The 24,406-nt window shown below is 39.1% G+C and overlaps 1 protein-coding gene across 4 annotated transcripts in view; it reads left to right on the forward strand.

Annotated features, from left to right (window-relative positions):
• Positions 1-24,406, forward strand: part of LOC149149892 (Homeodomain-like superfamily protein) — a 159,424-nt gene that overhangs the window by 62,107 nt on the left and 72,911 nt on the right. For all 4 annotated transcript variants that reach the window (XM_089439322.1, XM_089439323.1, XM_089439324.1 and 1 more), the window contains one exon: positions 3,670-4,059. In XM_089439322.1, the coding sequence (XP_089295448.1) occupies positions 3,670-4,059 (390 nt within the window). The remainder of the gene's footprint in view (positions 1-3,669; positions 4,060-24,406) is intronic.

Consider the following 24,406-nt stretch of genomic DNA (forward strand, 5'->3'; position numbering starts at 1 on the left):
TCACTCTTGATCGATTCCTCTTTATTATGCATATCGATGTTCAACAGAGCAGAGCAGAGATGAGAAATGGTTCATGACGACAAAATGACATGATGATCAATGATGATGGATGGATTGGCAGTTAGAATTCTCTCTAGTTGAGAGGGAGTGTTAAAATTGGAAACTAGGGCCAAATTCCACTTTGGACAATTGCTCTGGGGAAGATAAATGCAACATTTAATTCCTCTCTTCGAGAGAACCAAAATCGATATAAAGATTGTCTCATTTGGACAAGCGGAACTGTGTTTTTTAATTTTTGTATTCTCTCATGCAAATTATTAAGGTGGCCTCTCCTATATGTCGGCTCATCAAGCCCAATGGACACGTCTCTTGACCCCATCGAATATTATATACAGAAGTGCTCCCTCACATCATAACACACAACACATCTCTCTGAAATCGCTGCATATAGAAGGTTAGCTCCATCAAAGAAGGATGGGGTTGTTTGTCGTTTTGATTGGGGTGCTTTATGTGCTGGGTTTCCTAGGCTGAAGGCCGCATCTACTGAAGGAATGTTTGGGCTTGTATGGATTTTGCTCTGGGCTCCCTTTACCTTTTACTTCAGATCCGAGCTATTCTGGAAGATGACAACAGACATTTGGAAGGTTTTTGTGATGTGAAAACCCTTCTCTTTGGTAGGCCACAATCTGTAGGAATCTACCTCATGCTAGCCGCAGGCTTTATCATTCTACTCAGATTGTCAAAAGGATGATCATAACCTCTGGTTAGCGGCAAACCCTTCTTCATGACAGTTAGTTGGTATTTAGGGTTGTTTATGGGCTGGATTGAGCATTAGGAGGAGGACAAAGTAACTTCAAGAGAAGTCGCAACAGTAGGATGTTGTGTATGTGTTTATAAGGGCTGTATGTCAAAAGCCCTAACCCGGAGCAACAAAGGCTAATACATAAATGGCTTATCCTCCTCATTACTGCCCCACTATTTCTATAATGATTGGGTCATCTGTTGATCTAAGGGATGTGCCTTTGGATGTTCTATTGAGAAGTCAATCTTGACTCTTTATTGTACTCTCTTTATCTCTGTGCTAAACATTTATAATAATAAGAAGAATTGATTAAGGGTTTTCCCCATCATGGGTTTTTTGCCTGGCTTGATCCATATTCTCGTGTTCTTTTGTCTTGGCTTGTCTTCAACATTTATCATTTATGTTCTTTCGTTAGTTACTTTCTTATAATGTTTAATATGATTGCCAATGGTTTAATGGGCATATGGTTGAATGAAGTAACTAACCTAAGCAAAGAACATGTTAACCCTAAATTAACAAAAGTTATGATTCCAAATGACACATTTATGATTATAGTATACGAGTCTTTGTTTTATGATTACTATTTGGACTGTGCAGATTCTTGAAAGGAGTATCTCTCCCTACATTTTACTAAATTGCCTTGAGCTATTGATGCCATGCACAACCTGTTGAGCTTTAAGAATCAATTGTCTGTAACATTGCACACATTTATCTCTCTAGAGTCTATACATAGATAGTTGCACAACTAAAATGTGTGGGGGAAGGGGGGTTGTTGGTGGGAAGAAAATAGGAGGGGGAGGCTTAGGAATGGAGGTAGAGGTATGAATAGGAGCGAAATGACGAGCAAAGAGGGAGAGAAGGGTATATCTGTGGGGATGAGGGGTGTAGCAGAGGAGGAGAGGAAAGGAGGTGGAGGGATGGGGTTTAGGGTAGGGACATGAGTAGGGCATGGAGCAGTGCTGTGGGTGGTAGGGAAAAAAGGGGGTTGCAGGATACTAGGGTCATGGGACATAAAATTGCAATGCCACACAATGGGTCAAGTTGTGCTAAAGGGGATTGATGGGGCAATGTAGCAACATTAGGGTGTAGAACTTGCTGGGGTGGAGTTATTTATAACCAAGCCTCACTAGGCAACCTAGGTCTTATGGTAACAAGAGATCATCCACCATTGTCACCTCAATGGTTTCTCTCCAACTGTTTAGTGGTGGATATTATCCCCACAAGGGACGCTTCCCTTTGAAAGATCACCTACAAGATATTCAATTGATGAGGGTTTAGGGGTGATGCAAGGTCTAATAATTGAAGGAAAAAGTATTGGCCAAACCTTGAAAGGTCGAGATAAGAGTTTCCTAGAGTTGAAGTACACTTTCGTAAGACATTTGTAATTTAGGAAAAGGCTGCAATAAGTTAGGGTTTTTATGATATGCATATTTAGGGCATACAATGGCATATAACGACTTGAGGATATAGCCTATGAATGATAGAATCAACAAGGGAGCAATGAATGATAGTTGTGGCTTTATGTGCTTTTATCATTCTTTCACTTGCATCAACCTCTTAGGGTAAGTTTTTGGGACTTGACACAGAGATGAGGATATGAGGTGCCAATCCTAATGACAAATGACAATCAACCCAAAGAATGGATGTGGATAATAAGTTAGACATGGATTGTGGTAAGTACTGGAGTACATTGGGCACACTACTTCAATCAGTGCCTCCTATTAGGGCCCCTCCTCAAGGAAGGATCTTAGGGGTGGTCACATCGGATTAGGGGCAAAGGATAACCTCCTAGGTGAAACATGGGAATAAGGGTGCAATCAAGAGCGATCATTTTTCCAGCTTGCTTGTGATCCATATTAGTATGCCCCAAAACATTACATGAAAGCACATGATTACATGAATGGTTAATGTAGCTTTTTATGGATGACCCAAATTCCTTGAAGAAGAGTGCCAGATGGGAGAGAGCACTGACCCAAGCATAAGTGAAGAGCTCTGATGTAAAGCTATCTGTGGGCCATCATAGGGCTGCTGGATGGCTGGCTGTCAAAAGAGGAGAATTTTTTTCTCCTATGGGTTATCCACTTTTGGTGGGTAACAAAACCCATTTCCATGGGTACCCTATCATATTTGGCTACACATGTTAGCCTCACATGATGAAGTATGCAATTTGTGTATTAAGCTTTAGCAATAGCTGGTTTAAGAATGTGCTGATATTGGCATATTTGGTGCAGTTTAGGATGCTTAGTAACCATATTGTCTATGAACATGTATGGCATTGTCTTCAGACAAACTTACATTTTTGACGTTATGATGTTTAGTCCATTGGGTTTAAGAATGTGCTGATATTGGCATATTTGGTGCAGTTCAGGATGCCTATTAACCATATTGGTAACTATGAACATGTATGGCATTGTCTTCAGACAAACTTAAATTCTTGACGTTATGATGTTTAGTCCACTGTAAAGTTGATTTTCCATTAGTTTATGGTTCATTGTGCTTATTACTAATTATTTCATATTTTTGCAATCAATGGCCATTTCAGTCACACCCTATATCTTCAAATAAGTTATGTTAAAATAATTTCTGATAGATTAAACTCCTCACTCTGGCAGATTTCTTGACAGAATCATGTGTCAAATGGATGGTTTCTCAGATAAACCTTATATTAAATTAACAAGCAGCAGGGAACATGTTCTAAGTCCTTGATATCTTTAAAAGCTACTGTTATTACATATTTGTTGGTAGTGAATCTTAAATGGAAACATGGCATTGGTAAAATCAAGGAAAAATATGGCAAAATATTGGTTTTAACAGCGACCCTTGTCACTGAAGATATCATATTCTACCTAAGAAACTGTTCTTTTCAGGTCTTAGCGACATCTGGCTCACCAAATAATGCTGGCCTCCCAAGCCATTCTACTTTAGAAGCTCCTCTGACAATTAATATCCCCAGCAACACTAAAATGTCAGATGTTGATGTGAACAATCAGCAGTCAACAATTTCAACACAAGGAATGAATATTACTGTACCAGTTTCCATCCAAAAGCAACAGTTTCCAACAGTATCTTCCTCAGAAGGTATTGATGGAAATGTGTCAGCAAATTCTGCCCAGCCAGTGAGAAAGAAGAGAAAAAAATGGACTGAAGAGGAGGACAAGGAACTAATTGCTGCTGTCCAGAAGTGTGGTGAAGGGAACTGGGCAAGCATTTTAAAAGGAGCATTCAAGCATGATCGAACATCTTCTCAGTTGTCACAGGTGATGCACATTTCAGTCATATTATAAATAGTCCTTTTCTTCCCTTCTTAGCATGAGGAATGTGAATTTGATCTGCTTGTTCTGTTTAGTTCTTGTAGATTTATTTATGTATATTCTGCATGTAATCAGATTCAAGCTTATATATAAAGCATGATTCCTTTTATATACCTGATATTTTGTTAGGAATTTTCATAACAGTTTCCTTTGCCAAGTTTGTTTTCCTTTCTTTTCCCTCAGATATGCTAAACACTAGAGCCAATAACAGGTCAGCCACTATATGGTGTGCCAGAGAGTGAGGAATGACAGTTTCTTGATGTTATTCATGTAGTCCCATAAGCTATAATTCTAGGGCTATTACAATCTCAATAAAATCCTCATGTTAAACTTCATCATTTACCTTTCTAATACTGGCTTTTGAATGGTAGCAACAACACTTGCAACTTCTTCGAAGACAAACTTACAGTGCAAGTTACAAAAAATATCAGATAACCAAATATTGTATGCAATGCCATAGGCCAACATTATTGAAAATGGCAGCTTGGATAGGAATTTTCATTTGCAAACAATGGAGAAAAGTCATAATTGCACCTTTGACCAAGTCGTCCCAGAGAAGGACAAGTCGGCCCCACAAGTGGAAATTGACCCCTCAACCACATATAAACAGACCATTCGTTGACCTTCATTTGGAGCATCATCACACATCACAAGTTCGATCTGATCTGAAGATCGCAGGGAGACATCCACACATGCGAAGGAGTGACAGAATTATGACCAGCATTGACTTTCTGTTTTGGGCTGTGTTGAGTCTAGACCAGTGTTGACTTGGGCTATTTGACTCTATTTGACTGATCTTTTTGGACTATTTTGTGAGGCCTAATATTCCTTGAATATTCTCTTTGTTTGACTGAACTTTTCTGGGCACATTTTCTGAGGTTGACTGCAGGCTTTGACTATTGTTTGACCACAGAGTTGACTGACATATTTGACCAATAAATGCAGGAGACTTTGACTCTGTTCTGATCGAATCTTTGACTGTACTTGGAGGATGAATCTTTGACTGCGTTGACTGAATTTCTGGCTCTGTTTTCTAGGCGTTGATTGCAGGTTGACTGAGGCATTTAACCGAACTTCCACAGGCTGAATGTTGGCCCTCTGTCGCAGATCTGATCTTTGACCAGAATTGACTTTTCTTTCTCATTGGATTGGTTTTGAATTGGTTGACTTGGATAGTCAAAGTTTGACTTTGACTGGTTTGTGGATGTACAATTGGACTATGTATCACATGCTGAACATTGATTGACTAATAGAATAGGAATTGATTCTGGGTTTTCCCTCTTGTGGGGTTTTGCCTTGGTCTTTGACCAAGATTCTCTGTGTCTCATTGTGCTTGGCTATCTTTTTCTGTGCATTTACTGTTTACTGTTCTACCTATAATTGCTTAATTGTTACTCAGGTTATTGAAATTGAAGAAAATTGTTTCAAGTGATTATAACAACATAGAACACTGTGAAAAATTAACATGGTATCAGAGTTGAGGTGAAGGTTAGCCTTTTGAGACTAGAAAACACCCCTTTGAGATAGTCTTCTTGCCGATTGGTGATCAACTTTCTTGGGCAAGATGACTTCCTCCTACTTCAAGATCGAAGAGAAGCTGAATGATGCCTCCAACTTTGTAGTGTGGAGGGCTAGATTGGATCTTACCTTTTGTTAAAATTGGCAACTAGGGCCAAACTCCATGTGGGTCATTTTATTAATGGAAGCTGATATTTTTCTTGGATCCCTCTCATCGAGAGGTGTAGGATTGATCTAAAGATCATCCGATTCCGATAAGTATTCATGGAAATATGAATTTATTTGTGTTATGGGACAATTCGTCAAGGTCGGCCAACAACCAAATAAACCTCACTTGTGCTCAACGTTTTAGTATAAATAGAGGTGGCTTTCAAGTCATTTCAACACACTTGGGATCTCTTCCTCTCTACTTGTCTTTGGATTTTAGTAGGAGGAGAGATCCTAAGGGATAACGCTGCCCTAATCCATAGGGCAGAAGCCGGAACTGCCAGGAAAAGCCGGAATTGCCGGGAATTGCGGGAACTGCCGGGAATAGCCGGAATTGTGGGAACTGCCGACACTGCCGGGCATAGGCGGAATTGCCGGAATAGCTAGGAAAAGTCAGAACTGCCGGGAATAGTCGGAATTGCCGAAACTGCCGGAACTGCCGGAAACTGTCTGAACAGCTGATGCAGAGGGCAGAAGTCGGAATTGCTGGGAATTGCCGGAACTACTGGGAAAAGCCAGAACTGCCGGGAAAAGCCGGAATTGTCAGGAATTGCCGAAACTGTCGGGAACTGCCGAGAACAGCCGAACAGTCGAAATTGCGGGAACTGCCTGAACTGCTGGAACAACCGGAATTGCCAAAATTGTCGAGAACTCCCTGAACTGCCGAAACAGCGGGAACTGCCGGATCTGCCGGAGCATTTGTCTCCGAAGGAGAGCAGCATGCAAGGGACAACTAACTAACATTGGGACAGTTGTATGGTACTTAGCAGCAAATACACCAAGCATGCAATGTTAAGGGACAACTAGCATGTAACAGCAAGCATGCTAAGGACAACACGCAAGCAAGGGACAACACGCAAGCAAGGTGCAGCCAACACATAGGTCAGTATGGCAACACAATGGCACATAGTGCAGTACAGTGATGAGTACAGTGATGATTAATGAAGCATGATGAGATGCAGCATAATGATGATGGGTGCAGCATGGTGCAATGCGGTGAGGTGCAGCATGATGACGAAATGCAGCACAGCGATAGGTGAAGGGGTCACCTTGGAGAATCAGTTGAAGCAACATGTCTTCAACTGATCTCATATATCATCTGCATGATGACGAAATGCAGCACAACGATAGGTGAAGGGGTCACCTTGGAGAATCAGTTGAAGCAACATGTCTTCAGCTGATCTCATTTATCATTTGCTTAGAGATGATCTATGCTCTTATCTAGATAAGTCAAAGTGTTGACTTCTGTTGTAAACGTACTATCTCTCTCTCTTTGCTGAACTATTGAAGAACATATAAGAAGAATTGATCAAGGGTTTCCCCACATTGGGGTTTGTCCCTGGCTAGCGCCACATCTTGTGTCCTCTTGTCTTGGCTTGTCTTCTGCGATTTATGTTTATGTTCTATCTGCAGTTTACTTTAATGCTGATGTGATTGCTAATCTGGAAAAGATATTGAGCTAACTATGAAAATTGAAATAAATTGTTCTAAGCACAAAACATACCTAAAGTTAACATGGTATCAGAGCTGAGGTGAAGACAAAGTCCAAGCAAGAGTGAAAGAGCAATCACCGAAGACAGTTGGAAAAAAAAGGATCAATGGATTCCTCATCTCTCTTCAAATTCATTGAGGGTGAAATGGAAGCAGAGAATATTATCAGAGTGGCGCAGCGGAAGTTTTTGATGGCCTACCTAAAGATCACTTCATTGGGAAGTCTGGATCTAAGGGTGGAAGGAAAGGCAGATGCCTTGGTTGCAATAAGTTCGGCCATTATGCGAAGGAGTGTCCGAATGGCAGAGACACATTCCTTGATGAAGATAACAATCATTCTAGGGACATCTTTAATGATCAAAGCAATGACAAGTAATGCAGGTTATCAAGGAAATGGCCGACTCTTCAATGAAAGTAAGGAACCCCAGGAATGAAGAATCAAATGTTGTTTTTGATAAGATAAAGAAGCGTTATCTTGTATGGCCCTCTCCTTCAGATTCTTTGGGAATCTGGCTTATTGATTGTAGTGCTTCAAGGCACTTCATCGGATAGAAGGGTGCACTCTCTAATTTGGTAGAGATGGAAACAATCGTGGGATTATACTTGGAGCCGATGCCACCTATCCCGGAAAGGTGTAGGGAATTTTACCCCTCAATTGAATGAGGGTAACTCGATTCATTTACAGAATCTCTTTTATGTACCTGATCGCAAGAAGAACTTGGTGTCCATCTCGGAAATGGAAGTCAAAGGTTTCAGGGTGGCATTCATCGATGGAAAGGTACGTGTTAAAAAATAGAATTTTCAAAAATGCTTTTTCTCATGGGTTCAGGGTTGGCAATTTGTATCAAGTTGCAGGATGGTCCATTGCGGATCATGTCAATTGACATATCGCATCTATAACACCGGAGGTCTACCTATGGGGCCCTACCTGATGTGAGTCAGATGGTGATAGGGATGTCTAAATTTAAGGTACATGTCTGAGATGTACTGAAGGAAAATCTTATAAGGGGACCATTCCCCTCATGCAACAGGTCCACAGGTTTGGAACAACCTGAGGAGTTTGAGATTCATGATCGGGAATCTCATGTATATAGGTGGAAGAAAGCCCTCTATGGCTTGAAGCAAAACACCCTGGGTGTAGTATGAGAGGATTGATAGTTGTCTGATGAAGTTGAGATTCACTAGGAGTGAAACCGATCCAAACCATTACCCGAAGGTTGTGGATGATAGACTTCTCATATCGACACCTTATGAGGACGACCTATTTCAAACAGGTGCAGACCTTCTCACTTGTAGAAATAAGAGGGAGTTGGATTCCAGATGTGGAATGATAAACTGCAAGCCTGTGACTACCTCGAGGATCTTAACTTTCAGAAGTTATATGGTAGTGATGTCGGACCAGATTTGGGAAATGCCTCTGAGTTTCATAAACTCATTCATATTGATGTTGTTGGTGAACTTCCGTCCGGATATATGTTTTGCAGTTAGCATGGTGAGCTCAAATTTGGTTGAGCCTCACTGGATTGGTGCCAAGAATCTTCTGAGATATCTTCGGGGCACAATCTCTCATGGATTGAGAGACACTGTTGGAAATATGAAACTGCATGATTATTCGAATGTTGACTGGGCAGACAGTGTGGAGGATCACCAGAGCACTTCTTAGTGACTGGTTCTCTTTGGATTCTGCTTCGATATCATGGATGAGTAGGAAGCAGAAGTCAGTTGCTATAAGCACCGCTGAGACCGAATACATAGCTACGAGTGTGATTTCGTGTGAAGCTGCATGGTTACAGAAGCTCTTAAGTGAGCTGTTTGTACACATGATGAATACCACTGTGATTCTTTGTGACAACCAGAGGGGGGATTTGATTATTGAGGAATCCCGTATTCGATGATTGCTCCAGCAGATAGACATCAGATACTGCCTTATCTGGGATATGGTAAGTCGATGAGCGAGGAGGCTCCATCGCATTGAGACTGATGTATAGGTCGCAGACATTTTGTCAAAGCCTTGGGGAAAGGTCAAATCTGTGACTTTCCCGAACGACTTGGAGTCGTTGAGAGACCTTCTTATAAGGGTCCTGCATGTTGCATGCATTGAGCTCTGGGAGCTCTGGGGGGCTTGGGGTACTTACTGGAGCAACATACGACCATAGGGCGACTCACCCTCCCCTGGTGGTGCGCTATGTACAAGATGACAGGTTCAACCTTCCCCTGTGATACCCCGTGGCGACTGTGGAACAGGATGATTAGTTCTCTTGTGGGCCAGGATGATTAGTTCTCCCGTGGCAACTGTGAAACAGGATGATTAGTTCTCCTGTGGGCTGGGATGATTAGTTCTCCCGTGTCGATTGTGGGGTAGGATGATTCGTTCTCTTGTGGACAGGATGATTAGTTCTCCTGTCGAGGCATCCTACCCATGCAGTCTAGGACTCATGGGAAGTACCTCTCATCTGATCAATGAGCAGGGAAATGGGGTTAGGGACCATAGTAGTACTATCAATGGACGCATCGATGTATTTATTGTACTCCCTATGCTAGGATGACCTCCATTGATCCGGGATTAGTATGAGTGGTTTGAGACACTCTCTTGTGATATTGATTTGGGATCAATAAAACTGACTTCGGGCCAGTAAGAGTGATGTGACACTCTCTTCAGATGAAACTGACTTCGGGTCAGTATAGAATGGTATGAGACATTCTCGATCAATTCTTCTTCTTCATGGTTCAACAGAGCAGAGCAAAGCAGAGCAGAGCAATCCAGGGCACTGATGGCAGAGATAGTACACTCGGACATATGGATCAGCGGATGGAGTTCTCCCTAGTTGAGAGGGAGTGTTAAAATTGGCAACTAGGGCCGAACTCCATGTGGGTCATCTTATTAATGGAAGCTGATATTTTTCTTGGATCCCTCTCATCGAGAGGTGTAGGATTGATCTAAAGATCATCTGATTTCGATAAGTATTCATGGAGATATGAATTTATTTGTGTTATGAGACAATTCGTCAAGGTCGGCCAACAACCAAATAAACCCCACTTGTGCTCAACGTTTTAGTATAAATAGAGGTGGCCTTCAATTCATTTCAACACACTTGGGATCTCTTCCTCTCTACTTGTCTTTGGGTTTTAGTAGGAGGAGAGATCGTAAGGGATAACGTTGCCCTAATCCAGAGGGCAGAAGCCGGAACTGCGGGGAAAAGCTGGAATTTCCGGAAATAGACGGAATTGCAGGAACTGTCGGGAATAGCCGGAACTGCTGGGAAACGCTGGAACTGCCGGGAAAAGCCGGAACTGCCGGGAATAGCCGAAACTGCCGGGAATAGCCGGAATTGCTGGAACAGCTGGGAAAGATGACGCAGAGGGAAGAAGTCGGAATTGCCGGGAAAAGTTGGAACTGTCAGAATTGCTGGAAACTGCTTGAACTGCCGAGAACAGCCGGAACAACCGAAATTGCCGGAACAACCGTAACTGTCGGAACTACTGGGAACTGCTTGAACTGCCGAGAACAACAGGAACAACCGAAACAGCCGGAACTGCCGGAACAGCCAGAATTGTCGGGAACTGCTGGAACTGTTGGGAACTGCCTGAACTGCCTGAACAACCGGAACACCCGGAACTGCCAGAATTGCTGGAGCATCTGTCTCCAAAGGAGAGCAGCATGCAAGGGACAACTAACTAAAATTGGGATAATTGTATGGTACTTAGCAGCAAATACACCAAGCATGCAATGTTACAGCTAGCATGCAAGGGACAACTAGCATGCAACAACAAGCATGCTAAGGACAACAAGCATGCTAGGGACAACAACCAAGCAAGGGACAACAAGCAAGCAAGGTGCAACCAACACATAGGTCAGTATGGCAACATGGTGCAGCAATGGCACATAGTGCAGTACAGTGATGGGTACAGTCATGATTAATGAAGCATGATTAGATGCAACACAGTGATGATGGGTGCAACATGGTGCAGCGCGGTGAGGTGCAGCATGGTGCACAACGATAGGTGAAGGAGTCACCTTAGAGAATCAATTGAAGCAGCATGTTTTCAACTGATCTCATGTATCATCTTCTTAGAGATGATCTATGCTCTTATCTAGATAAGTCAAAATGTTGACTTCTTTTGTAAACGTACTATCTCTCTCTCCTTGTTGAACTATTGAAGAACATATAAGAAGAATTGATCAAGGGTTTCCCCACATTGGGGTTTGTCCCTGGCTAGTGCCACATCTTGTGTCCTCTTGTCTTGGCTTGTCTTCTGCGATTTATGTTTATGTTCTATCTGCAGTTTAATTTAATGTTGATGTGATTGCTAATCTGGAAAAGATATTGAGCTAACTGTGAAAATTGAAATAAATTGCTCTAAGCATAGAACATACCTAAAATTAACACCTTTGAAGAGAATGATGTGATGGAATATGTGCAAGGCCAAGTAGTTGAACCTCATGATAATGCCAATGTCAGTGCCAAATCTAAGTACAAGAAGGGTGATATCAAGGCCAAGAAGATCATCATTGACTCTCTTAGAGATCATCTTATCACCTATGTGTCCAGGATGAAGAAGTCAAAGGAAATGTATGACAAATTGATTGGGATGTATGAGGTCAACAATCTTAGCCAAGTCATTTCCTTGAAGAGTCAACTTCGTGACATCAAGATGTCTAAGTCTGAATCTATAACAACCTACTTCATGAGGATCTCTTAAATAATAGATCAATTTCTTTCTATTGGAGAAGTCATACCTGATAGAGAGCTTGTACATATGACACTTGGAGGACTCCCCTTGTCTTGGGAGACATTTATTACAAGCATTAGTTGCAAAAAAGGGCTCACAAATTTGATGAGCTTTTGGGCAATTGCACTCAAGAGGAATCCAGGCTCATTTCCAGAGGAAGAATTCAAAGACAAGAAGAGGGAGAACCTATAGCCTTTGCAACCAATGTCAAGAAAGGAAAAGGGAAAGGAAGACCTTCCAAATGGAAGCCAAAGAAGCCAACTCCAACATTCAACAATAATAGAAGGGACTTGTCCAAAGTCCAATGCTGTAGATGTGACTGGTTTGGCCCCATAGCCTGTGATTGCCCTGATAGAAGAAATGCTCAAAGGCCCAACAACAACAACAATGGAAACAACAACAGCTTCAACAATAGAATGAGAAGAGAAGGTCTTGTTGCCCATGCAAGTGTTGAAGATTCCCAACGCCCTCAAAAGAGGTCCAAGAACATAAGGTATGCTTATAATGTTGCTAATACTAGATCTGAATATTATCTTGTTGTTTCTCTTTCTAGCTCATCTTCAGATAACATTGATAGTTGGCTGGTGGGTAGTGGGGCATCTAGACATTTTACTAAGTATTGTGAAATCCTCTCAAATTTGGTTGAGAGGGAGACTAATTTGAAAATTATACTTGGGGATAATTCTACTCATCCTGTCAAAGGGTCTAGCTCTATTTCTTTTCATTTGGAATCTGGTCAAACCATTCATCTACAAGATGTGCTATATGTGCCGAGCTTGAAGAAGAATCTTGTCTCCATTTCTGCTCTGGAAGACAAAGGGTTTAGAGTTGCATTCATTAATGGAAAATTCCTTGCTTGGCCAAGGAGATCTAACTTGAGAGTAGCCTTCACACTTGGTGTCAGAAATGAAGGCCTATATAGAGTTTGTGGACGACCAATTCAAGCATTGGTCCATGATACTACTAATCAGTGTGAGCTTTGGCACTAGAGATTTGCACACCTTCATTACAAGGCTTTGCCTGACTTGAGTAAGATGGTTACAGGGATTCCCAAGATTCAAGTGGATCATGAAGGTGTATGTTAGGGATGTGCTAGTGGAAAGAATATCAAGGGACCATTCCCTTCTAGTAGTAGTTATCTAAATATATTCTCCAACTCATTCATTCTGATCTTTGTGGGTTCATGCCAGTGACATCTCTTGGAGGATATATATACTATATAATCTTTGTTGATGACTTCTCTCGTAAAACATGGATCTTTTACTTAAAGACCAATGTTCAAACCTTCAACATGTTTAGGGACTTCAATGTTGAAATTTGGGCATCTAGGGACGAATTTCCCCTTTGCCCTAAATCAAGCCCATCTTTTATCAATATTTTAGTGGGCAAGTAATGGTAAATATATTAAAATGAAAATTAAATTTAAAATAAAATTTCCCTCCAAAATTCAAAATCGGCTTATCAAAGGAAAACCCTAGAAGGGGTTAATTGATGCACCTTAATTTTATATAAATTAAAACGATCCTTCAAAGGTTTAATCATCAAAAAATATATCTCATCGTGATTTCTATGGAAGCTCATAATTACGAAAGCATCTTGGTTATCGAATTTCAGAGGCTCATTTATCTAAGTGGCTCTACGCATTATTGCAATGGCCTCATACGCTACAGTAGCTCTACGCATTGTTTATGTGTCCCATAAGCAGGATCACATCAATTTCTATGGCAACACATTACAGTGACTCACATCGCACTAAGGCTTGCATTTGTAACTTGCACTACATAACTTTACACAGTGGCATGACATTGTTCTGGGCATCACATTATCTCTGTAATGGTATGGGAATCACTATACTTTATTTGGGCATCACATTATCTCTGTAATGGTATGGGCATTGCTATACTTTATATGGGCATTACATTATCTTAGTAATGGTATGGGCATCGCAGTATTGTCTTGGGCCACAATCATCGTTGGATTGGACAATGATAGGGTCTCGATGGCGTGGTATTACTATGTAGTTAACGCAATATATGGTATCGCATTGTTTGCACATGTTATACAGGTAGTATATACATTGGATCATTGTTCTTATCAATGGCATCACATCTCATGTTAGATTTGACTGGATTCTCTTATGATACTCGCATTGTGGCATAACACCATTCATTTTGAGAGACACATCTAAGTGGCATCTACTTCGAAATGTATTGTATGTTAGTAACTTGTAAGTAATGGTTCGTATTGTATATGGTTCGTATTGTATATGACTCATAGTGTATGGTACACATTTCTTTTGTTGGATAAGAATCTTGACATAACAATAATCTGCTGGAACCTTTGATCTATAGATATATACTGGAACCTTAATATATGCTGGAACCTTGATATATATGGAGCCTTGTTATATGTTGGAACTTAGTTGTGTGCTGGAACCTTGAGTGAAACTTGATATGGCAGTATCCCTAATATATGACATGACATGAACCTTGAAAGCAGTGGCATGGCAGTAACTTTGATAGCAGTGAGATGGATGTAACAATAGTGAATGTGACAATATATGAATCTAATCTTGTCAGTAAGACTGAGATGTGGGACAAAGGCCTTGAATGGCAATTCCTCCATGATAATGATGCATGGCATGTCCTTGTGTCCAAGATGCATGGTAATAGGGTTGTATGACAGGGATGTGACAGTGATGTATATGCACTGGCAGTATGTTAGTATTATATATAGCAGTGATGACTATATTGACATGACTTAACTTGGATGCCTAGATATGATAGAGATTAGTATTGCAGTGATGTTAACATGCATGACAGTGCTCCAGATGATGATCTTGCTTATGATGGCAACCCTCTTGCATGTTTCTCGTATTGTTCACAAATGTAGTTGTGAACCACTTTGGATTGGCCCTAGGTGGCCTGATATGATTTATGATGTATCATGATGATGCACTTTGTGTCTTAGTTGAACTATTGATGAATATCTAATAGAAGAAGAATAATTGATTAAGGATTTCCCCCCTTGTGTGGTTTTTCCTTGGTCTCTGACCAAATCATGGTATCTCTATTGTGTATGCTTTTCTTCTGTTTTTCCTTTTTGTTCCGTTGCATTGATGATGATATTCTTCTTTCTACATAATTTCTAACGTTAAAATGATGATTTGGGGTGAATGTAATATGTAAATGATGAAAATTCGTAAATGCAATTATCTAAAGCAAAGAACAATATAGCCCTCATAGAAATTAACATTCAAAACTCTTGTGGAAAATCAAACTGGAAGTTCAAGATCCCCAGGACAAATAATGGAAGTGAGTACACTTCAAATGATTTCAAAGACTTATATAAAGATGTGGGGATTAAGAGGGAGGTCGCTGTTACATACAACCCTCAACAAAATGGAGTTGCTGAGAGGAAGAACGTGTCCATCTTAGAAGCAGCGAAATCCATAACTCATGATAAAAAATTTTGATGTTTCTTTGGGGAGAAGCTACAAATACTGCAGTGTATGTCCAAAATAGGAGTCCACATCAAGCCCTGAAGAAGTCTTTACAGGTGTGAAACCAAAAGTTGGACACTTGAGAATATTTGGCTGCCCTGTCTACTTTCATGTACCAAAGGAGAAGAGGTCAAAGCTAGAGGCTTCAGGAAAGAAAGATACGTTTGTTGGTTATTATGAAAATTGTAAAGCTTACAAAATATATGTGCCAAGTCAGAGGAACATTGAGTTTAGCCGGGATGTGACCTTTTGATGAAGATGTTGCCCTCGGAAAAGCAAGGGACTCTCCTATCCCTGTCAGCATTGAGGGGAGATGATACTATGGATGTAGATGCAGAGCCATCTATGCCCGAGCCTGACCTTCCTGATGAGTCTATGGCAACTATGGATTCTTTGGATCCTCCTACGAGGAAGAGACCCTCGTGGCTTCATGATACTTTACAGGATGCAGAGAGACACTCTGCCTTGAGAGGCACCTTCAGAGAAAGCAAGTAGCCTCATAGATATTAGGGATATGTTGCATTGGTGAGTGATATCATACAAGTTGAACCATGCAACTTTGAAAAAGCAGTTAAAGAACAATTTTGGAGAGATGCCATGGCCAAAGAATACTAGTCCATCATGAAAAATGATGTATGGGAGGTTGTTCTGAGACCCAAGGGGAAGTCTGTTGTGACTTCCAAGTGGATATACAAAATTAAACATGCAGCTGATGGTAGCATTGAGAAGTTCAAAGCGAGGTTCATGGCTAGAGGATTCTCCCAGAAAGAGAAGACTATGATGAGATATTTGCACCGGTTGCTCGATATGCTACCATTCGATCGATTATTGCTCTTGTTTCTTTGAATTTTCAATCAGGGCATAACTTATAATAATTTCCTTATCGTCATAACATCAAATCACCATTAGCATTAACATTATCTAATTACTTCTTTAAACAATAGTAAGAAAATCATTCATAAGCATAAAAGAGCAGTAGAAAATCATAGTAAAAACATAAAGAAACCATGACACACAAGACACGAAAATTAGGCTCACAGTCAAGCAAAACCTACATGGTAAAACCTAGAAAAAGTCCTTCATTATGAGAGAGAGAGTTTCCAGATATATCAATACATCATAAATAATGATATTAGAATAATAGCCAAACCAGAAACCACGATCATAATGAAGTGCCCTTTGAAAAACCATGTTCTTGGAATTTCGGCCCTCCCTAGAATTTCGGCATCCTCCTGGAATTTCGGCCTCCTCCTAAAATTTCGGCCCTCCTGTAATTTCGCTGTATCAAAGATACATAAGACCAAGTTGATGTGTCCAAATGAGGATAAATGATCTCCTTTATATAGCCTTAAAGTGGAGGTCGAATGAGTGCCTCTTAGGGGCCGAACAGACTTAATAATTTTGGAGACATTTAAAAATTCAAATTTCCATTTATTTTTTCAAGATGAAATTATTGACCATGGCTACTATAGTTTTCAACACTTCCTCTTAGCTAGGGAGGTACTTTTCATTCTCTCTCTCAAGACCAATCTTCCCGACCAATCATAGATCTCTTAGCCCACAACCTAAGGAAGAGATCACATATACAAATCTCTCTCTTTGTCTAGATCAATCTACCCGTCCAATTATAGGTCTCACAATCCACAACCTAAGAGAGAGATCATTAGTCTCATCATAAGGAAAGATACATAACGTCCATCTCAATTCATCTCCCCGAGCAATAGGTTTCACAGTGTTGTCGCCTAAAACGTACACCTAAGGCGCAACACTCAGAGTAGGGGTTGTCACTCTAATCCCTACTCATTCCGTTTAGACTCTCTCCTAGCTAAGTCAAGGGGGGTAGTCCCTAAGGGTAGATGGAAAAGGGGAAACTTGTTGGAACAACAAGTTTTAGGAGAATTGAGGCAGAGCAATTACTTTTCTAAGTAGCTTGAATCAAGATTAGAAGGCAAGTTACATTATTAAACTGAACAATGTGAGATCGATAACTTCACTTAGGTCAATATGACACTTAAGATGAAACAATAAGGGACTAGTGCGTTGATACAATGCTCAAAGAAATTTAAAAGTGTTTGCACAACAATATATGATATCTCAAGCTACCAAGTAAGTGATGCTGCAAGGATGATGACAAAGTTAGTTTCAAAGAGATGACAATATGCTTCAATGTAAAGATGTAAACCACTTATAACCAAGCTTTATTGAGATAACAAATTAGAACATAAGGCTACAAGATTCCAATATCAAATTAATGAAGCAAGTTTACAGTTCTCAATGAAACAATGATTAAGACAAAGACAATATCAAGTGCCTTTAGTTAGAGTGTTTATTAGAATGTTCTTCACTTTATGATATATAGAGATTATGAACAAGTGAAACTCAAATAATATTGACACAATCAACTAAAAGACAAATGAGATTGCTAACAGTGATTTCAAAGTTACTTTAGATCATCAATTGAAACAAAACAAGCAACTTAGAAGGCGCAATAAAGTGAATGATGCAACAAGGAAATATTAAATCATGCAATGCAACCTAATTAATCAAGGGATAAGGCAATGGTGCAATGAGATGTTACTAGAGTCTAACCATGCAATTATGCAATGAAATATAAATTAGTGAAGAGAGAGAGTTAGCAAACAAGATGCAAGGTTAGCCTTGACAAGGTTCAGGAGAGAAAACAAAAGCAATGCCAATGTCCTTAAAACTGCCCAATGCTAATAGATGCGCCATAATCACTTCAAAAATGTACCAGACCTCTAAACTACCACTGCCAGCAAAGGATAAGATCACTGTAGCTACTGATTAGATATACGAGTCCACTATTATGGTGAAATCAGCCCACAAGGTCAGTCACAATTAACTACCAAAGTGCAGGGAATACAAATAAATTCTCGAGATCCAATTTTAGTGCTAGAAGCAATATAAATTTGCCACTGTAGATTCAGATTAGATTTCTGAAGCAATGATATCAGTTAACTGTAACGGAGGGATCAGACTTATATTTACCCAAACCTGTCACCAATGATGCATGAAATAAGAGCCTAAATGCTTGTTGTATTTCTTATGACCTGCGATGTGATAGATTTAATGTTTTTAGCTTGTTCTTATTAATTTTCTTGCTAAAACCCTCTTTTAAAAAAGCTCAGATTTTCTTGCAATACTCCAAGGATTTGTCCTAAAAAATCAGAGGCAGCGGCTGAGAGAAATAAGCCCAAATAGGTTTTGCTGCATACATAAAAAATGGACTTATAATCGCCGTGGAAATCATCAATAGATCAGGCTGCTATATGACAATTATTTTGATAAAATTTGGTGTGAAAGTCAGCCAAAAATGCCCTGAATCCTCTGCAAATAACAGGGGTTAGAAATATGTTAACAAAAAGAATGCTTATATCTGAAATAAGCCCAAATAGGTTTTGCTGCATACATAAAAAATGGACTTATAATCGCCGTGGAAATCATCAATAGATCAGGCTGCTATATGACAATTATTTTGATAAAATTTGGTGTGAAAGTCAGCCAAAAATGCCCTGAATCCTCTGCAAATAACAGGGGTTAGAAATATGTTAACAAAAAGAATGCTTATATCTGAAATAAATTAGAGCTAGAATTAATGTGATTTGCTCAAAAAAATGATCAAAACCCTCTAGGACATCTTGGATTAATAGATCAAGGGTTTGAGGACTTAAAATCGCTTCGATTTTCCTCCTGATAATATACCAGATCTGCAAAATTTTATTAGAGAAATCTCCAAACCAATTTAAATCCTCCTTTTTAGATCTGCAAAACAAAGGAAAATCCAAGAAAATATATACAAAAATCTATAGATACAGGGTTTAGAAAATATTCTCAAAATATATTTACAAAGTCTACAAAGGCTAAATCAATGGAATATGAGTCCAACTTGGTTCCATGACTAGCAAATAATAGCTCTATATAACCAGATCTATCAATAATGCACAAATAAATTCAAATAGATGAGATAAATAATTTTTTATGGTGAGCAATAGCCAAATTCTCTGCAAATCAAATTGTTAGATAAACCATGAAATTTAATTAGATGGGCTCTTGAGTTTTCTTGACTTGAGAGTGGGTTGGTCCAGCCGAAGACTTCCCCTCAATCCCAAGATCTGAATACCTGAAGTCTCTACACACTTAAAGTCAAATTATTAGATCAATAAAGGCATAGATAACAAAATAACTTTCAAAATCTAGAGATACCTGCTAGAAAAATAAAATTAAAATTTTTCTCTAAAACCTATCAACTAATACAAGATACCTGTGTAAATAGTTGATCCAACAAATGGCTAAAGAAATAATAATTTATAAAATTTATTCAGTAGAATATTAAGCACATGATCCATAAAACATTACCACAAGAAAATTGAAGAGGAACACCATCAAGAGTAAACCCCAAAGACTTTTTGCTTTATTGATTAAAAAAGTATTACAACCAGCATACCTTGACTCAGAGCTTATTTAAAAAAATTTTGTTCTCAAATGAGGAGCAAATAGCTTCCTTGCATAGAAAATAGAGAGATCTAGACCCCCCTCCAAGTGCAAAACAGCTAGGTCTAAGAAGTTGCACATTTTTGATTTGATCCTGGATAATAACATCTACTTAGTGCTTGATCCATGCCAAAAAATAAATCTTGTCCTTTGATCTTGATGAAGAAATTCGAATTCCATAAGGATTCCCTTTTTTCTTGGTCCAAAAAAATATTATTTTGACCTTTTTCCTCAAAAAAGTCATTTTTGACTTAACCATCTTGGTCCATAAGCTCGATTTTCGTTAAAAAATTGTTTTTTTTTTCTCGATAAAGAACCTTGGAAATTGGACTTCTTTTGGACCCACGAATATTCTTCAATTAACTGGACCCAGAAAAACTAATTTTCTTGAAAAATAATTCTTTTCTGGCTCCAAAGAATTTATTGTGATTTTTTTGCCTTGGAATTGGGTTGCCAATTTAATTCTTCCTTGGAAATGACCACTTTTTCCAAAATTCGTTTTTCCACTTGGAGAGACTTTTATTTTCTCTCAATTTTAATTTTTTGACCATTTTTTGGGTAATATTTAGGTCGTTTTTTGCTAGAAAACCAAAAATAAAAAATAATTATTATTTTTTACTCAAAATTAATTTTCTGGCTTAGGATTTTAATTTAATTTAGCCAGAAAAATTAATTAATTGACACTAGAGGGGATTAATAATTTTTTCCACCCTCAAATATTTTAGCCATGGTGTCTAAATATGAGGGACCATGCACCAAAATATTTTTACATCAAGATATTACAATTAATTCAACCCTTGAAAGGGGAAAACACCTTTAGACATAGACCCTTAATAATTTACTCAATTCTGCGACACAATATGATCTAGTATAGACCAAGTGTGTTTGTAATAAAATAATTTAGCCATTTAGCCAAATGTTCTAAAATTATTCCCAAACACACTTTTACAAAAGACTCGATATAACACTAGGACTCACCTAAGACCTTTTCAACAAATTCCACCATAACTTTGGGGTTTAAGCTAGGAGAAAAACTCTGCCGACTATCCTTGTTTAGAAACACACATAATTCAGTGAGGTTAAAAAACTTCCTAGGATGAAATCCTTTGACAAAATTATAGGCTTATCTAGGTGTTGTTTATATAATTAAATGGTCATACTAGCATCAATCTGATAAATTGACGAATGATGATGATGAATCCTGGATATCTGAGTGCTCGAGCATGATGGAATTCCCTTGAAAAAGTGTGTACTGCTATAGGGTAGTTGACACGGAGTGGTCAACATCTGGCTCTACTTGGGGACATGTTGCTTCACTAAAGGAATGTGAGAATCCAGAATTTGCACCCAAGCAACACATGTTAAGTTTAGGTATGTTCTATGCTTAGAGAAATTTATTTCGATTTTCATAGTTAGCTCAATATCTTTTCCAGATTAGCAATCACATCAGCATTAAAGTAAACTGCAGATAGAACATAAACATAAATCGCAGAAGACAAGCCAGGACAAGAGGACACAAGATGTGGCGCTAGCCAGGGACAAACCCCAATGTGGGGAAACCCTTGATCAATTCTTCTTATATGTTCTTCAATAGTTCAGCAGAGAGAGAGGGAGATAGTACATTTACAACTGAAGTCAACACTTTGACTTATCTAGATGAGAGCAGAGATCATCTCTAAGAAGATGATACATGAGATCAGTTGAAGACATGCTGCTTCAACTAATTCACCAAGGTGACTCCTTCACCTATCATCGTGCTGCATCTCGTCATCATGCTGCGTCTCACCGTGCTGCACCATGTTGCACCCATCATCACGATGCTGCATCTCATCATGTTTCATTAATCATGACGGTACCCATCACTGTACTGCATCATGTGCCATTGCTGCACCATGTTGCCATACTGACCTATGTGTTTGCTGCACCTAGCTAGCTTGCTGCCCCTTGCTTGCTTGTTGTCCCGAGCATGCTAGTTGTCCTAGCATGCTTGCTGCTCCTGGCATGCTAGCTGTACTTGCTGCACTAAGTATCATGCTGCTGTCCCAATGTGTTATACTTGCAACACTATGAACTTGCTATATCATACTGCTGTAGCTCACCATTGTGCTGCCCCTCATTATGCTATGATACACTTCATCGTTGTACCCATCATGCTGCAACATTCATCAACATGCTGCTGCAATATATCTGCTGCTTGCAACATCATGTTGCTTCAATGTATCATCACTGTTTTCTCCATCCAAGTGACTGTACTATTATCAACACAGTCCTAACATATGCTGCCTTGCTGGGCAGACTTCAATGTATACCCTTCAACACTCTTCTCCATGTCATACAAGCCTCTTTCAGACCTTCCTTCCTCCATGGCTGTGATTGGGGCATGCTTGAATAGTCTTCCTTTATATCCCCAGGAGGATTGCAGTTAGGGCAACATAGAGCTTCTCCATAGGGTTGCATATAGGGCAGCGCAGGGCTCTCCATAGAGCTGCGTAGGGCTCTCCAATAGAGCTATGTATAGGGCAGCATAGGGCTCTCTAATAGAGCTGTGTATAGGGCAGCGTAGGGCTCTCCATAGAGTTGTGTATAGGGTAGCATAGGGCTCTCCAATAGAGCTGTGTATAGGGCAGTGTAGGGCTTCTCTTTTAGACCAACAATTAGATCTCTCCTTGTTGCCTTATGTAGGCTTCCTTCACTGTGTTAAAATCTCCTCCATGATAGCGTTAGGATCTAGGGCATCCTCTAGGGCAGCTTATCCTCTTTAGATCTCTCCTCCCACCAAAACCCAAAGACAAGTGGAGAGGAAGAGATCACCAAGAGGATGTGTGTCCAAATGACTTTCAAGGCACCTCTATTTATACTAAAACATTGAGCACAAGTGGGGTTTATTTGGTTGCTGGCCGACCTTGACAAATTGTCCCATAACAAAAATAAATTCATATCTCCATGAATACTTATCGGAATCGGATGATCTTTAGATCAATCCTACACCTCTCGATGAGAGGGATCCAAGAAAAATATCAGCCGCCATTAATAAGATGACCCACATGGAGTTTGGCCCTAGTTGCCAATTTTAACAACACACAAGTTCATATAAGTAGTATCCATCCAAATATAATCCAAAAAATAATTATATGACATTAAGTACATGACATAATTATATGACATTAAGTACATGAAATAAAAGCTCTGTAACCAACAACTATTCTATTAACATGAAATGTAAATATGATCTAAGGAAATACAAAGAAAATTAATCTATGAAAAAGAAATGCTGAACTGAAATGACAGAGAGTAGGGTTAGGAATGCGATACTGAGCATGCCCAATGGTATAAGATGTGTTCAATGAAGTCCATCTTAATCATTTGCGGACTTGTAGGCAAATCCATGGGTTGTTACTTTGATGTGCCATGTGCAATTATGAAGATTTTGGGACACCGACCCATCTCAATGTTGTGTTTATACAAGCATTAGATTTATCAAGCCTCTACTGCTTTTGACTTCTAACTTGCTAAGGCTTGTCCCTGTTTGACATTGATGATTTATCTCTTAGATCCTTTTTCCTTTTTTCTCTTCTTCTTGGTTCACTGTGGTGTTGACTTTGATGATGTGATCAAGTAGACCTTTTTGCTTGATCATGGAAATGCTTAGATGGAAAATTTGGAGCATCCAAAACTTCTGTGACACGCCTTTCTTCATTGTGCATCTGTTCTGTCATAAATGATGGATCAGTGTCACATGTAATGGCCATCTATTATAAACAAAATACGAATATTAGCATACATACGAGACATCCATACAATAACTACGTATGCATGGACCCGCATGTATTACACTATATATACGTTGGTTAATACAAGGAAATGTCTAAATTAAGGTAATGAATCGATAATCGAAATAAATCCCTACCTCACTAGAATATAATGAATATATCAAATTAGATATGTAATATGTATACTAGCGTAAATACATATATATGATAAATCCTTAATTAAAAGAACATGTTGATTTTAATTTGAAAATTATATTTTAAATTAAAATTAATAAGATAATAATATAAATTAATTAAAATTATAAACTAAATAAATTAATATTAATAAAATGATAATATAAATTAATTAAAATTATAAACTAAATAAATTAATTTAATTTATTAAAATAATATAAACTTTAATCAAATCAAATCGTACGTATTCAAATGAAATCCATAAAAATCAAATGAGATTTGATTTATGTAAAGTTCCATGTAACAAAAACAAAGACACGGAGATGGGGGGAAGGCGGTGGGCAGAGAAATAAAAGGAGGAAGGGAATCTTGAGAAAGGGGGGACAGA

Source organism: Pinus tabuliformis, chromosome 9, assembly GCF_031772625.1.
Source record: "Pinus tabuliformis cultivar Carrire ecotype Pingquan chromosome 9, CPIR1, whole genome shotgun sequence".
Taxonomy (NCBI): Eukaryota; Viridiplantae; Streptophyta; class Pinopsida; order Pinales; family Pinaceae; genus Pinus; species Pinus tabuliformis.